Below are 18048 nucleotides of genomic sequence, written 5' to 3'. Positions count from 1 at the left end.
GTTTATTTAAGCAATAAAATCTTATTTTCATCAGCTTGATGAGATTGAAAGATATCTCTTCATTTTTAGAAGAAAGACCATAAGAAATTAAACTTACTTTAGACTATTTTTTAAAAAAGAAACTTTCAATGAAAAATTTGCAGCTAAATCAGGTTTGTTCCAGTTGCCTATTTCTTTTAAATTCATAATACTGTTAGGGTACTTGCTGTTTTAGAATGCATCTACAGTATGTTGAAACAAGTATTAAATTAATGTGAATAACCTTATTTCCTTAAGGTTTTACTATATTTAGTTTAATAAGCTGAGTTTTAAATTTTATTTATAATTTATTTTTATTTATTTATAATTTAATTTATAATAATAAGTAAATTACTATATTTATTTCAATAAGCTGAGTGTTTTAACATTTTTATGTATAATTTCTTTCAACTATATTCTCTTGTTTGTCCCTAAACATGAAAGTCACATATTTCGTGATTATCAGAATGCTTTTCTGTATGAAAATGACATCCATCAACATCATGTATTTACCAACAGAAAATCTGACCTCTTCCACCTTCATCTGAATAACAACTCTTTTTTTTGTAAAGACAACTCAAAAGGTAACTTTTTTCATTTTTGCTTAATATTATTAACAGTGAATATAAGTAATTTAATAAAATCAATAAGTATTGCAGGTTATATAAAGCTTTGCCTATTTTGCTGTTCATTTTAAACCCAGAAAATTTGATACTCAGAACATTGGTTGAAAATATGTAACTTTCTATCAAATATTCTTTTTAGTTAATGGATAATGGTATTTGTATTAAGAGAAAAAAACAGCCAAATATAAAACTACTCTGAAAGTTATACCTGAGCTATCATTTAAAAGTTTACATGGCTGGGCTCTTTGGACAGAAGTCTGATTGGCATGCTTTACTTTGTTCTCCCTTGCACTATTTCTTTTCCTAAAATATTTGAGTTGTAAAGTTTCACATAAGTGATAAAACCAAACCAATACAAATCATCTCTTTATATAGCTACATTGTTATTACTAGTACCCTGGGGATCTATAGATTAGAATACTGTGTACTAATGTCTGGTTTTAATTTCCAGATGCTGAGATCATTTTAAAGACAGTCATAGCAAAGTATCCTGGCCTGGGAATCAGAATTTGTTTTCATTTCTGCCTTAAATCATTGTGTGACCTTGAACATATCACTTCCTTTCTTAAGTCTCATTTACCAAAACTAAAATATAGGAATTAGATGATTTCTAATCAGCTTTTATCTATTTAGGATTTTATTTTATCTACTTAGATTTTCAGAAAAACCAATAAATATTTCTTATGTGAAGAATTTGAGAGAGACCAGAGATCATTACTTAAAATAACTCATAGTAAAACTGATGATTACCTTTTCATTGGGTAGCAGATGGCAGAGAACAGTGATTTAAGGTAATCCTGCTGATTTTAACATCTTTGGCTACTAAGCTTCTAAATCATATGACCATGAACTATATCCATATGGGAATTTAGGCCTTTGCAGGGCTCCAAGTCTAGGCCATAAGCTATTTTTAACCTTCCTGGAGCATGGTGTTACAACTGTGTTTGGGAAAATGCTAAATACAAATGGCCATTAAGTGTTACTTTAAAGATTCTTGATTTATTTAAATAGACTTTATTTTTTAAAGCTGTTTCAGGTTCATAGGAAAATTCAGCAGGAAGTACAGAGTCTCCATATACTCTCAGCCTCCACAAACTCATAGCTTCTTCCACTACCAGCATCCCAAACCAGAGTAGTACCTTTGTTATGTATCATTTTTACTGAGAGTCCCCAGGTTACATTAAGGTTCTCTCTTGGTGGTGTACATTCTGTGGGTTTGGACAAATGTATAATGACTTGTAACCAACATTATAGAATAATATAAGGTTTATAAAAACTTTGTATAAAATTTGTATAAACTTTGCCATAAAAATCCTCTGTGCTGTGCCTTTTCACACAACACTCCTTCCTAACCCTTAGCAACCACAGATCTCTTTACTCTCCAGTTTTGCCTTTTCGAGATGGTTATAGCTGAAATCATACAAGTCTTTTCAGATTGACTTCTTTTACTTAATAAAATGCATTTAAAGGTGTCCCCATGTGTTTTTGTGGCTTGATGGCTCACTTATTTTTATTGCTGAATAGGATTCCATTGTCTGGATGTACCACAACTTATTTATATGTTAACTTATTAAAGGACATCTTGGTTGTGTTCAAGTTTTGGTGATTGTGAATAAAACTGCTACAAACATCCATATGTGAGTTTTTGTTTAGACATAAGTTTTTAACTTATTTAGGTAAATAACAAGGAGCACAGTTGTTGGATCATGTGGTGAGAAATATATTTAATTTTGTAAGAAACCACCAAACTCTCTTTCAAATTGACTTTACCACTTTTCATTGTCACCAACGATTAGTGAGTCTTACTGTTCTTCACATTCTTGCCAGTATTTGGAATGCTCAGAGTTTTGGATTTTTGTGATCCTAATAATTATATGGTTCTTTTCAGTCTGTCTACCCTCTGATGGAGAAGGATAAGAGGCGTGTGGAAGCTTCTTGATGGGAGAGACTGACTGAGGGGGGAAACGGTCTTGCTCTGATGGGCAGGGCCATGCTCAGTTCAGTTGCTCAGTCATGTCCAACTCTTTGTGACCCCGTGGACTGCAGCACTCCAGGCCTCCCTGTCCATCAACAACTCCCGGAGTTTAGTCGAACTCATGTCCATTGAGTCGGTGATGCCATCCAACATCTCAGCCTCTGTAGTCCCCTTCTCCTCCTGCCTTCAAATCTTTCCCAGCATCAGGGTCTCTTCAAATGAGTCAGTTCTTCACATCAGGTGGCAAAGGTATTGAAGTTTCAGTTTCAGCATCTGCCCTTCCAATGGATATTCAGGACTGATTTCCTTTAGGATGGACTGGTTGGATCTCCTTGCAGTCCAAGGGACTCTCAAGAGTCTTCTCCAACACCACAGTTCAAAGGCATCAATTCTTCAGCGCTCAGCTTTCTTTATACTTCAACTATCACATCCACACAGGACTACTGGGAAAACTATGGCTTTGACTAGATAGATCTTTGTTGGCAAAGTAATGTCTCTGCTTTTTAATATACTGTCTAGGTTGGTCATAACTTTTCTTCCAAGGAGTAAGTGTCTTTTAATGTTTTGGGAGCCCCCCAAAATAAAGTCTGTCACTGTTTCCACTGTTTCCCCATCTATTTGTCATGAAGTGATGGGACCAGATGCCATGATATTAGTTTTCTGAATGTTGAGCTTTAAGCCAACTTTTTCACTCTCTTCTTTCACTTTCATCAAGAGGCTCTTTAGTTCTTTTTCACTTTCTGCCATAAGGAGGGTGTCATCTGCATATCTAAGGTTATTGATATTTCTCCCGGCAATCTTGATTCCAGCTTGTGCTTCATCTAGCCCAGAATTTCTCATGATGTACTCTGCATATAAGTTAAATAAGCAGGGTGACAATATACAGCCTTGACATACTCCTTTTCCTATTTGGAACCAGTTTGTTGTTCCATGTCCAGTTCTAACTGTTGCTTCCTAACCTGCATACAGATTTCTCAAGAGGCAAGTCAGGTGGTCTGGTATTCCCATCTCTTTCAGAATTTTCCACAGTTTATTGTGATCCACACAGTCAAAGGCTTTGGCATAGTCAATAAAGCAAAAATAGATATTTTTCTGGAACTCTTTTGCTTTTTTGATGATCCAGCGGATGTTGGCAATTTGATCTCTGGTTCCTCTGCCTTTTCTAAATTCAGCTTGAACATCTGTAAGTTCATGGTTCATGTGTTGTTGAAGCCTGGCTTGGAGAATTTTGAGCATTACTTTACTGGCATGTGAGATGAGTGCAATTGTGCGGTAGTTTGAGCATTCTTTGGCATTGCCTTTCTTTGGGATTGGAATGAAAACTGACCCTGTGGCCACTGCTGAGTTTTCCAAATTTGCTGGCATATTGAGTGGAGCACTTTCACAGCATCATCTTTTAGGATTTGAAATAGCTCAACTGGAACTCCATCACCTCCACTAGCTTTGTTCATAGTGGTGCTTCCTAAGGCCCACTTGGCTTCACATTCCAGGATGTCTGGCTCTAGGTGAGTGAGATGATACCACCCTAATGTCATAAAGTGAAGAAGAACTAAAGAGCCTCTTGATGAAAATAAAACAGGAGAGTGAAAAGGTTGACTTAAAACTCAACATTCAGAAAACGAAGATCATGGTATTTGGTTCTATCACTTCATGGCAAATAGATGAGGAAACAGTGAAAATAGTGACAGACTTTATTTTTTTGGACTCCAAAATCACTGCAGATGGTGACTGCAGCTATGAAATTAAAAGACACTCCTTGGAAGAAAAGTCATGACCAAACTAGACAGCATATTAAAAAGCAGAGACATTACTTTGCCAACAATGGTCCATCTAGTGAAAGCTATATTTTTCCAGTAGTCATGTATGGATGTGAGAGTTGGACTATAAAGAAAGCTGAGCACTGAAGAATTGTTGCTTTTGAACTGTGGTGTTAGAGAAGAGTCTTGAGAATCCCTTGGACTCCAAGGAGGTCCAACCAGTCCATCTAAAGGAAATCAGTCCTGAGTATCCATTGGAAGTACTGATGCTGAAGCTGAAACTCCAATACTTTTGCCACCTGATGCGAAGAACTGACTGATTTGAAAAGACCCTGATGCTGGGAAAGACTGAAGGGAGAAGGAGAAGGGGATGACAGAGGATGAGATAGTTGGATGGTATCACCGACCTATTGGACATGAGTTTAAGTAAACTCTGGGAGTTGTTGATGGACAGGGAGGCCTGGCATGCTACAGTCCATGGGGTCACAAAGAGTCGGACACGACTGAGCCACTGAACAGAACTGAATTGAATAACTGTGTAGTGGTATCTCATTTTAATTTGAAATTCTGTAGTGACATATATTGTTGAACATCTTTTTGTATGCTTATTTGCCAAATATGTCATCTGTGTTATCTTTTAAGGTTTTTGGCCCATTTTTTAATCGGATTGTCTATTCTTTTACTTTGAAAGTTTAGAGTTCTTTTGCATATTTTAGATTGCAGTATTTTATGTATGTGTTTTGCAAAAACTTTCTCCAAATATGTGGATTATCTCCTCACTCTCATAGCAGTATCTTTCATAGAACAGAAAATTTTCATTTTAATGAAATTGAGCTTATAAATTATTTCTTTCGTGCATCCTGTCTTTTGTGTTGTATCTTAAAATGTCGTTAGAATAACCAAGATCTTCTGAATTTTCCCCTATCACTTTGGAGTGTTATAGTTTTGCATTCTAATGCTACTGCTACTGCTAAGTCACTTCAGTCGTGTCCGACTCTGTGCGACACCAGAGACAGCAGCCCACCAGGCTCCCACGTCCCTGGGATTCTCCAGGCAAGAACACTGGAGTGGGTTGCCATTTCCTTCTCCGATGCATGAAAGTGAAAAGTGAAAGTGAAGTCACTCAGTCCTATCCGACTCTTAGCGACCCCATGGACTGCAGCCCACCAGGCTCCTCCGCCCATGGGATTTTCCAGACAAGAATTCTGGAGTGGGGTGCCATTGCCTAGTTTTATTATTCCTTTGTGTTAACTTTTATGAAGAGTATGGTCTGTGTCTGGATTTATTTTGGGGCATATGCATATTCACATGTTCCAACACCACTTGTTGGAAAGACTATCTTTTCTCCATTGTACTGCCTTTACTCTTTTGTTAAAGATCAGTTGATTATATTTATGTGGATCTATTTATGGATTCTCCTTTTCATTCCACTAATCTGTTTTTATACTTTTGCTCGTATCACTTTGTCTTGATTACTGTGTTGTTTATTTGCTAAGTCGTGTCTGACTCTTTTTTAACCCCATGGACTGTAGCCTGCCAGGCTCCTCTGTGCATGGGATTTCCCAGGCAAGAATACTTTAGTGGGTTGCCATTTCCTTTCCAGAGTATCATCCTGATCCAGATATCAAACCTGCATCTCCTGCATTGGCAGGCAGATTTTTTACCGCTGAGTCACTAGTGAAACCCCTTGCTTAGTATAACTGTATGATAATTTTTTCAGTTGTGTAGTGTCAGTCCTTTGACTTTGTTCTTTTCCTATATTTTGTTGCCTGTTCTGGGTCTTTTGCCTCTGCATATAAACTTTAAAACCAATTTGTCAATATATACAAATAGCTTGTTGCGACTTTGATTGGGATTATATTGAATCCGTAGATGAAATTGGGAAGAAGTGACATCTTGACAAATTGAGTCTTCTTATCTATGAATGTGAACTAGTGTGAAAAAAATACGTATTTAATTTTTTGTATTTCTTTCATCCAGTTTATTTTTTTCATCCAGTTTTCCTTATATAGGTCTTTTTTGTATTTTTTTTTTAGATTTATACCTGAGTATTTCAATTTCATGTGCTAATGTAAATGGTACTGTGTTATTAATTTTTAATTTCACTTGTTCATGTTAGTGTGTAGGAAAGCAAATGCCTTTTGTAAGCTCAACTTGTATCTTCAACCTTGCAATAAGCACTTATTAATTCCAGGAGTTTTTTTGTTGTTGTTGTTAGTTCTTTTGGATTTTGTACCTAGACATTCTTGTAATCTATGAACAAAATCAGGTTTATGTCTTCCTTTTCGGTCTGCATACCTTTTATTTCCTTTTCTTACCTTATTGAATTAGCTATGACTTCCAGTACAGTGTTGAAAAGGAGTGGTAAGAATGGAGATCTTTGTTTTGTTCCTGATATTTGAGATAAAGTTTTTTTTGTTTGTTTTTTTTTTTTTTTTGCGAGAAACTGAAATCCAATTTAATATAATTTAACTACAATAAGAACACAATAGGTCACAGAAAATACCAGAGACCAATGATTTCCTCATAGGTAATTTTACATAAATTACATTAAAAGAATTGTTGTAGGAGTCCAGGGAAGAAAATTTTGCTTTACATGAAAACTATTGATTCATTTTCTTTTTTTTTAAACTCTAATTTTTATTTATTTATTTAAATTTTATTTTATTTTTAAACTTTACAAATTGTATTAGTTTTGCCAAATATCAAAATGAATCTGCCACAGGCACACATGTGTTCCCCATCCTGAACCCTCCTCCCTCCTCCCTCCCCATACCATCCCTCTGGGTCGTCCCAGTGCACTAGCCCCAAGCATCCAGTCTCATGCATCGAACCTGGACTGGCAACTCGTTTCATACATGATATTCTACATGTTTCAATGCCATTCTCCCAAATCTTCCCACCCTCTCCCTCTGCAACAGAGTCCATAAGACTGTTCTATACATCAGTGTCTCTTTTGCTGTCTCGTACACAGGGTTATTGTTGGCATCTTTCTAAATTCCATATATATGTGTTAGTATACTGTATTGGTGTTATTATTAAGTATTTTGTTAACTGTAGTTTTTTTTGTAGGTAGTCTTTATTAAGTTGAGAAAGTTTCTCTTTATTTTTAGTTTGCTAAGGATTTTTATTATGAATGAGTGTTGGATTTTGTTGAATGCTTTTTCTGCATCTATTGATATGATCCTCTGATTTTTCTTCTTTAGCCTCTTGATATGACAGGTTAGAATAATTGATTTTTGAATGTTGAACCCAGACAACTATTTTTTATGACTTAACAGGGCTTCTAACGAATAGACTAAATTAAATCATATCTGTACTTTCTGCATCACATAGTATGCATTATTAAAATGTTGTGTTCTCACTTTTCCAGCACAAGTAAATCCCTATAATGGAATTTTACAATCTAGCAAAAATACTGTAGAGGTTAGTTGTAGACATTTACACTTAGGAAATGACATCTCCTTCCACACACAAAAAAAGAAAAAAACCTAGATTCAGATAATTTATTTTCAAGCTTATTAGGAAAGTACAGCATTTTCATAAAAGTTTTATTACATTGAATAGGTTTCATAAAGGTTTTCTATAAAATATTTTTCTGACATACAACTTATTATATTTCTCACAGTACTTATGCAATTTAGAGGTGATAATTGAAAATGGAAGTTCTAAATAGTATGTGCAATTGCTGAGTTATATAAACATTTGATTGCAGCAATGGGCTGTAAGACAGAGTTTATTTCATGGAAGACTATTTTAGTTTATAGCTTCTACTATTTTACACAGTCTATTTATACAGATAAGATATGCATATTGGAAAGAGAATATGGGCTAATCAAAGGAAGCTATATTTAGTTTGGATAAATATGTGTATGTGGTAATGAAAGCAATATGGTGTAAATTTTTTTTTTAAAGAATTTTATTCTTAAGAAAATCTAGACTAAAGTTTCATAATCCTAGTTTCACATTATAATCACCTGGAGAACTTGGTGGGGGAGAGGGGGAAAGAAACAAACAAGCAAAATGTTTGATTCCTACAGTCAGTGTTTGATTTAATTGGTTTGGGGTCAGGCCCATACACTGACAGTTTTAAAGAGTAACTTCAGACGACTCCATTGTGCATCCAGGTTGAAAACCAGTGATCTACCCCAAATGATTTATTTAAAGCAGACATAATGAGGTGGGTGATTAATATAATCTAGCTCATCTTGTAGCTTTCCAGAGGCAGGTGTCTCGGCACAAACATTCTCTGTGCCTCTAACTGCTGCAGTTCTTTCATCTGGCAGACTTCCCATGGTCCTCTCCTCATCACTACTTATGCTAAGCAGAAGAGGTAAAATGTGGAAAGTAAGGTTTTCTCTGCATTGTTTCTCATAAATTATTGATATAAAACTTGAGTGGGACAGAGGGTAGAAAAGTAGAAATTGAACCTCAGGCTGAAATGGAAACTTGTGTCAATTTCAAGATTGCATCATAAAGTAAAACCTTGTCTCCCTCCGTTTGTCTAAATCATTTAAGTCTGAATATATAGGTAAATTAGGATTGTCATTTATGAGCATAAGCTGTATAAAAGTCTTTAAAAGTGAGGACTCAGTAAAGAAAATTGATTTTAAAAATAGTGTTTAATGATAAATATTTATACCACAGAAGTGTTGGTGAACAGTTTAATCCATTTATTTATTTATAATTATTTACTTAACTTTTGTAAATATGTGTTTTCAACAGCAGGAACTTCACACGCAGATTTTGATACCTTTGTGGATCCTGACACATACTCTCCTGCTATTGAAAAATTAGAGGAAAACATTTTTTTTGAGAGAAATTTGAAAGAGGAAAGCATAGATATAGAAAGTAATAAAAAACATGAAGATTCCCACATACCTCTTGAGAGCAAGGATTCTTTGCCAAGTACAGATTTAGAAAAGCTCTGCATTAAGGAGAAATTATCTGAAGAGGACAAGAAATCCTTGGAATTCAGCAACCTGCATGAGAGGCCAAACTTTGAAGATTCTAAAACTACAGAGTCACCACTGGTAAATATCTATTATCTTTACTGTATTAAAATTTTATAATTATCATCATAAAAAATTTATATTGACACAGAATATTCTTAAATGTTACTTCCTATTGAATTTAAAATGTACAACTTTGTAGTCGAAGAGTAACTCGTATGGGAAAGAATGTAAATGATTTATAGAAGAAATTCTAATATGGTAAATGCCATTATAACAAATGACTTTCTATGACAAATAATTTAAGGCCCACCTCATGCACCATAGTACGAGTGCTGTTACTTTCCTAAATGAAATTCATTATTAGGAATAATTTAGTATAATAAATCCTCTCTAGCTTTCTACTCTATAGTCACTGGTTAAAATGAAAAAAAAATTGCAGTTTTGTAGATAAAACTAGTTTTGTGGCTTAATGTAAACATAATATTTAAAAGGTAATTCTTCAGGAATATAGCTAATAAAGAAATAGGATATAGTTTTGTTTCTTCTTAGAGGAAAAAGATAAAGTAGTTCATTATTGAATTACTGCCAAATTTAAAAACTATATTTGAATCTCTGTTCTATGTACTAAAATCTTAAGTGATTATAATTATTAATAAGTTATTTAAAATTTGGACAAATTAAATGTTAAATTCTTTGGAAATTGGGCAAGTCAAATATTTTAACAAGATTTTAAAGTCATTTGCAATGAATTGCCATGGTACTTAAACTGAAGATAGGATCAAAGAGTTACAGAATGAGTATTGAGCTGCTGCTACTTCTGCTCAGGGGATTGAATTTCTATACCTACTTAGTGATAGGCCTTGTTCCTTTTCAAAGTGAGAAATTAGAACTGAGACCTCTGCAGAAACCTTAGATCCCTAGAAGTCTGCTCTGTCTCTGAAGGAATACACAAGGAGACATACTCACAGGTACAGGATGAAAGGAAACTACTTTCTGCAGGGGATCAGGCCTAAGTCAATAAATACCTTATCTGAAAAATGGAAATCTTAGGCTTTCATCTAGTTTCAGTTTAGAGTTTGACTGTACATTTCTTGGAATCTGAAAGTTCCAAGTAAGAAATGTTGGAATCTACAACACTGATGTTGACCTGTGTCTACTGATGCCCTGATATATCTGACAAAAGTAAACATCAGCCCCTGGTAGAAAGACATTCCCACAATTTAGCCAATAATCAGTTCAGTTCGGTTCAGTTCAGTCTCTCAGTCATGTCTGACTCTTAGCTAATAATAGATTCCCCCAAATCAACCTCCACTTCAGCTGAACTTCTCCCCTTTCCAACAAAGAAAACAATTGATCATGGAATGAATTTCAGCAAATAGAACAAATAAGAACTCTGATTTTCCAGTTTCCAAAGGGCATCGTGCCTAGAGCTAAGTGACACACACACTGTGTGCTGTGTTATCCAGAGAAATTTTGGATACACTCAGATGTAATTATAGTAAATAACTTACATTGTAATAGTGTATGTCAACTTCAACACAATAATACAATTAATTCATTGAAGGCAAAAGGAGAAGGGAGGTGGCAGAGGATAAGATGGTTAGATGACATCCCTGACTCAATGGACATGAATTTGAGCAGATATCAGGAGATGGTGAAGGACAGGGAAGCCTGGCATGCTGTAGTCCCTGGGGTCACAAAGAGTCAAACACTACTTAGTGACTGAACAACAACAGCAATTAATGTTACATATAAAGACTAACATATATACTGTAGTATAGATACCTAAAGCAAGTCTTTTAAATTACTACTATTGTGTGATAAAGTTATATTATCTGTTGTACACATCTATAGAAAACATTTCATTATTAAAATTGAAATGTTAAAAAACTACTACTAATTTTGATCCCTTATACTACTGTTGTAAAAAGAAAAGTGGTAAATGATTGCATCATAGAGCACAATGCTTTACACTTAGTTGTAGAATCTACTTTCCTTTCATCCCAAATGACTACGCATGAACTTTTTACTTTCCTCCGGCCCTAGGAGAAACAATTCCCTGAGCGGAAACTGTTTAGAAATCTGCTGTGATCCTGTAGAAAATTCATTAGTGAGCAGTAGGGGCAGATTTTAGCAGTGGCATTCCTTCAGAGTTTGAGACAGTACATTTAGCACTTCAGTCTCCAGAAACTGAGTTCTTCATAAAAGTACGGAATTGTAGTTAGTTGCAGAGCAGCAGCAGTGAGGTGGAGACACGTGCAAGGAAGAGTATGAACTAATCAGGACCTCTTGGTTTTAAATGTGGAACTACCAGTTGTTAACTAGATGAGATTGGGCAAACAAACAAATTCACTCTCATTGTTCTCTGTTAACCTAAGCTTTAAAAAAAATTTCCATATTTTCAAATGTCTGATCCAGATATGAGCTGCATCAGAACGGCTTCTGTGGATTGGCGATCAGTGTCTGGGAGAGCCGGTGAAGATGTCATGAGTAGGGACTTGGACTTGCCTTTGAAGGAAGTGCTCTATTGGTCCCTAGCTTCAATTTGTAATGGTTTATCATTTCTATGACTTATCCATTTGAATGGAGTTATAATAATTTTAACTGTGTGATTAGCACCTTGAAACAGACTGCGTTTGGGCATTATTTAGATACATGAAGAAACTGTTAAATGCTGATGGCGACTCTAATGGCATTTTAAGCCTATCTAGAGCTCTCACTGGGCTTCCCCAGTTGCTTAGTGGTGGAGTCCGCCTGCAATACAGGAGATGCAGGAACACAGGTTCAATTCCTGGGTCTGGAAGATCCTCTGGAGGAGGCCGTGGCAACCCACTCCAATATTCTTGCTGGGAAAATCTCATGGACAGAGGAGCCTGGAAGGCTACAGTCTGTGGGATTGCAAAGCATAGGACACAACTTAATAACAGCACAGCACAGCAGCACATCCTTCTCACTGGTACATCTCTAATGTTTTCTACCAGATTCATGTACTTGATAGGCTTCCCAGGTGGCTCAGAGGGTAAAGCATCTGCCTGCAATGCGGGAGACGGGGGTTCGATCCCTGGGTCGGGAAGATCCCCTGGAGAAGGAAATGGCACCCCACTCCAGTACTCTTGCCTGGAAAATCCCATAGACTGAGAAGACTGGTAGGCTACAGTCCATGGTGTCGCAAAGAGTCGGACACAACTGAGCGACTTCACTTCACTTCACTTTACTTCATGTACTTTATAAATCTCATTTATATTCTTCCCTAGGATGAAAGCATATCAAAATAAGAGTTCACACAGTAGTAGGGGAAGCCTAGGCTTCAAATCAGCAAGATCTATATATAGAATCTAGGTCTGCTAGTTTTTTAGCTGTATAAAGTTCACAAATCACTTAGCTCACTCTTGACTCAGTTTCCCCTTGTATATTTTCTTCATAGTGAATGTTTTGTTAACTTGGATTTTCTCTGTGACCAAGATCAGATCAGATTTGTTTCCATCCAGTATTTTGCTTTCATCTTTGAATTTATTTTACATATAGTCAAAGACACTAATCAAAAGCATAGCATATGAGAAAGACTCTATTTTCCAGAGTAATTTATGTGCAAAGACACTGAGGGAAGAAAATAAGGAAAGAAAAGATAAAACTTAATTTTTCTTTTAAATGAATTTCAATCCTCCTTATATTTAATGGCAAATTTCAGATCATTACCATAATTGTGGTTTATACATTTTTCCAAGCTTACTCTGTATAAATGTTGTGTAACAATTTGTCTCCACAACTAGAACCTAAACTTGATGTGGGCAAAATCCATGCTAAAAACATAGTGGGTGCTCAATGAGTGATTTGCTACTTTGTGTGGATAAGATAAAATAAACTTAATTTTGTTGAATATTTTGTTTCCTAGTTGTTACAAGAAATAGCCCTCAGGAGTAAGCCCATAACTGAACAATATCAAGGACTTGAAAGATTCTTTGTTTTTGATAAAAATGAAAGACTCAACTTACTTCCTTCTCATAGCTTAGAATGCAGATCCTCCAATACTAGGATTACAATTGCAGGTAAATTCAGACATAAAATCAGATGGCCTGTGGACCGAGCTAACAACTTTCTGACATGTTTTAAAAAACAGTTTGTCAACATCTTAGGCAATACTGAGTAATTCTGTTTACCAAATGAAATTGTTTTCTTATTTTATAGCTGAAATTATTGACCCTATGAGAGTTACCAAATATTAATATTTATATTTAAGGCAACTGTCAGAAAACATGGCTATAATGAGACTGAAAGAGATTATTTTTAGATATTAGAAGTGTGATCCTTAATCAACTAATAGTACATCTTCAAATCACTTGATTAACTGTTAAGTGTTACAATTCTTAGATGCCATCTTAAAAGCAAATTTTAAAATCTTAGGATTGTGGAAATTCACAGACATAGCCATCATTTCCTTTAAAACTCAGGTCTTGGTATCATGTGCAGTCTTAGATTTCTTATGTATTCAAATATATTTTTTCACATACATACTATTATATTTTATGTTCTATTGCATGTATATTTTAAAAAATATTTATTTCCGTTCACACTTGTACGTGTGTATTTGTGCAACCTCCTTGCTGTTTATAATTCACTTTAATTGTATAATTATGAGATTTTTATCTTTCATAATATATACCTCACTGTCATAAATGTTTTCTCTTTAGCTAAATATTATCCAGTAAGACAATATATAATGAATCAACAACTTGAATGTCTCTTCTTTTTCAACTTTATGTAATTTTATCATTTTACCATTTTAGGAGACAGAGAATGGATCCCAGACCATAGTGTAAGTGCATATGCTGATAACACAGTTGCCTTAGGTGTTCTGAAGTTTGCCCAGAAAACATCAGCAAGGAGAACACAGCAAAAGACTGGTAAGATTGACTGTAAGGCTGCTGTGCCATATTGTAGCTCAGTATGTTTATTAGTTTATCTCTTAGTACTTTACTGGCGCCTGAAGATTAATTTTGTCAGTTATTTAATTTAAACTTATTCATTTAAACTGTCCTGGACTTTTCTTCCAAAGCCAAAAAACCAAGAATAGTCATTACTCCTCTCAAAAACATAAAATTTACAGTCTTAGCTATTTTCTGCCACGATGTACTAGAGAATGATATTTTTAAAATGTAGCTCAGGATAAGGCATATATATTTTGAACAACCCTTATAAAATACACACTGAGTTTCATTACACTTTCAAGAAACAGTATATTTATACTAGATTTTGTTTTCTCCTCTACTTGATTCAAATTATGATCACACAAAGCCATGAGATTGCTGTTTGCTGCTGTGGTTAAGACACTGCTGGTTTAAATCTAATGCTTAATATGTTGGCCCTGAAATCTTGATTTCAGTCTATTAATTCTATTTTCTAGCCAAAATAATTTTGAGATTTTCTATACGATAACTTTTGACATATTGAATGGTCATTGCAGTATTTTTCCAGTAAGTGCATGCAGAGAATTTTAACATCATTAAAATCAGTAGTGTTACTGGTTATTGTTATCTGAAAGTACCTGATAAAGTAGGTTTGCTTTGTGCTCAATTTCATATGAAGTTGCAGTTGATGACTAATGAATTAAGACAATTCAACATGCACAGTGAGTATGACGACACTGTGCTGGGTCCTGGGGAAAAGAGTTGCCTGAGTCATGTTCCTTGATCTTGGGAGCTCATGATTCAGGAGAAACATTTGACAGAGGGGACTGTTTGACTTCATCTGAAGGCCAACTTCAAGCCAGAAATTTAATTATGTATGATTTGTCCATATATGTAAGATTTATATTTCTCTCTTGCCTTAAATCCTATGATTAAAACAACTTGGCCAGCTTAGATTCTTTCCATATGCATTTATGTTGAGAAACTGTCAGATTTTAATAGGTTTTTTTTTTAGTGGAAAATCCATTCATGTATGATAAATTTTTTTTTGGCTCTATAATTAGATATATCAAAGGCTGGGGCAGCTTTGAAAATCCTGGCTGCTTCCTTCTTAGGCAGTCAAAGGAACTTTTTAAAGTCTCCATAGATTGATAAAAACAAATTCTCATGTATGCCATGAGAATTTGTTACTTGGGCAAATCTTTATAAGTAAGTAGCCAAATGCCTTGAAGTATCCATTTGCCGTGATCTGTTGAAGTCAATAATTTGCTATAAAAAACATTAGAAGGAGCACCTACTTGAGGCATGGTGATATAAAATAAGCCACCTTCCCAGAAGCCTGAGAGCTTACAGTCCAGTTCAGAGGCTCTCAAATGTCAGTGTGAGTGTAATCACCTGGGAAACTGATGTGGCATTCCTAGATCTTACCGTTAGAAATTTTGGGTCGTTAAGCTGAGATAAGGTTCAGGGATTTGCATTTATTTTATCAATGATTCCACTTCATGCCAACATATAGTCCAAAAATCATACTTTGAGAAAACTGCTGTATAGATATGTTGACTATGTTGACTGACACAGTCAGTCACTATGTCGCATCTGACTCTTTGCCGCCCCGCAGTCTGTAGCACGCCAGGCTCCCCTGTCCTTCACTATTTCCCAGAGTTTGCTCAAACTCATGTCCAACCATCTCATCCTCTGTTGCCCTCTTCTCCTCTTGCCTTCAATCCTTTCCAGCATCAGAGTCTTTTCCAATGAGTCTTCTCTTTGCACTGGGTGGCTAAAGCATTGGAGCTTCAGCTTCAGTCCTTCCAATGAATATTCAGAACTGATTTCCTTTAGGATTGACTGGTTGGATCTCCTTGCAGTCCAAGGGACTCTTGAGTCTTCGAGAGAGTTCAAAGACTTCGAACTTGGAGAATTCGAAAGCATCAATTCTTTGACACTCAGCCTTCTTTTTGGTCCAACTCTCACATCTATACATGACTACTGGAAAAACCATAGTCTTGAAAATACATAAATTATACCATATGTAATAAAAGGTCTATAAAAAACATGAATAACATGCTTCTGGAGACTGATAGGTAGCTAATAATAGTACATATGATCAGTTATAATAGAGGTTGATGCATGTGCAGTTTTTAGGAATGGAAGTGGTAAAATAATTGCTTTGCCATTGAAACCTATCTGTATGCATGATTTTAGATGGTAGGTGAGATTTCAGCCAAATCTTAAAGAATTGTTAAGACTTCCCAGTTAGAGGTAGAAGGAGATAACTATAGAGATAGTGACCTGAAATAAAAATGAAAATTTCCTGACTATGCCACTAGTTACGGAAATCTTATATTCTGAGTTGGTGCCAGTATATAAATGAATTACTCTTTCTGTAAGACTTTAAATTTGTGAATGTAAAAACATGATAGCTATGAAATACATGTGTGTTTTGCAGCAAGTCCATTGATTCTGCCCACCCACTGCCAAACCTATGTTCCCCTACCCCAGCTTCCTCTCTCTGTAATCTGAGGAAATTATAGATTAACCCTGATCACAGTTATACTATAAATATAACAAAAGAAATTGTCCTTGGCATTAGTTCAAGAATAATATGCTATAATTACTAATAAGACCAGCAAAATATTGGGATGATAATGTAAAATAGTGGTTTGGGTTATCTTAATGGGTATAAGAATGTCAATAAAGATATAAAAAATATTAATCACTCACTGAATAGACTTTAATACAATAGTAATTATTACTGTTCTAAATAAAACATTAGAATTGGATGAAATATAAGCAGAATAACCTGCTTTTTGCAGAGTGTTTCAATAGTAAATAACATTCTGACCAGAGGACTCAATATATTTTCCCCTGGATAAAGGTCACAAAATATATTTGTCTTACAATATTCTTGCTCCACTGTGTAAATTACCGAGAATTCATACATTAGAAAATGTATTTTCTAAGTGCTCCTGAAACATTTATGGAAATATTATTTACATTGCCAGTGATGGCGTAAGTTATTTCCAAAAGGTTACTTCCAAAAGATTATGTTTATAACCTACAAACTTGGTTTATAAAAAAGAAAAAAATATAGGATGATCCCTTTACTCATGGCATTTTTCATTTGTGCCTGTCTTAACCATGTCTCTAATCTTAACCCTAACAATAATATTAATAATCTTATATAGGAAACATTAAAGGAAATGACATATTCATCTAAATGAACAAAATAAATAAAACCAGGACCAAACTGAAGCCTCTCTGTCTTTCTATGGCTTATGTGCATTAAATTACACTTTTGAGTAAGAAAAATAGTCTCTTTCTTTGCTGTAGATGGGTTTGATAAAGGACAGAAATGGTATGGACCTAACAGAAGCAGAAGATATTAAGAAGAGATGGCAAGAATATACAGAAGAACTGTACAAAAAAGATCTACATGACCAAGATAATCACGATGGTGTGATCACTCACCTAGAGCCAGACATCCTGGAATGTGAAATCAAGTGGGCCTTAGAAAGCATCACTACGAACAAAGCTAGTGGAGGTGATGGAATTCCAGTTGAGCTATTTCAAATCCTGAAAGATGATGCTGTGAAAGTGCTGCACTCATTATGCCAGCAAATCTGGAAAACTCAGCAGTGGCCACAGGACTGGAAAAGGTCAGTTTTACTTCCAATCCAAAAGAAAGGCAATGCCAAAGAATGCTCAAACTACTGCAGAATTGCACTCATCTCACACGCTAGTAAAGTAATGCTCAAAATTCTCCAAGCCAGGCTTCAGCAATATGTGAACCATGAACTTCCTGATGTTCAAGCT

The 18048-nt window shown here is 35.2% G+C and overlaps 1 protein-coding gene across 1 annotated transcript in view; it reads left to right on the top strand.

Annotated features, from left to right (window-relative positions):
* LOC104989299 (zinc finger B-box domain-containing protein 1-like) overlaps nucleotides 1–18048 on the top strand; it is a gene marked incomplete at its 5' end in the record, with an annotated part of 69325 nt that overhangs the window by 34773 nt on the left and 16504 nt on the right. The window contains 4 exons of the mRNA XM_010840929.1: nucleotides 463–602; nucleotides 9102–9409; nucleotides 13224–13377; nucleotides 14116–14232. Coding sequence (XP_010839231.1) covers nucleotides 463–602; nucleotides 9102–9409; nucleotides 13224–13377; nucleotides 14116–14232 — 719 coding nt within the window. The remainder of the gene's footprint in view (nucleotides 1–462; nucleotides 603–9101; nucleotides 9410–13223; nucleotides 13378–14115; nucleotides 14233–18048) is intronic.

This window comes from Bison bison, unplaced genomic scaffold (genome assembly GCF_000754665.1).
Source record: "Bison bison bison isolate TAMUID 2011002044 unplaced genomic scaffold, Bison_UMD1.0 scf7180017864149, whole genome shotgun sequence".
In the NCBI taxonomy this organism is placed as follows: Eukaryota; Metazoa; Chordata; class Mammalia; order Artiodactyla; family Bovidae; genus Bison; species Bison bison.
This window is presented reverse-complemented; position numbering and strand designations above follow the sequence as displayed.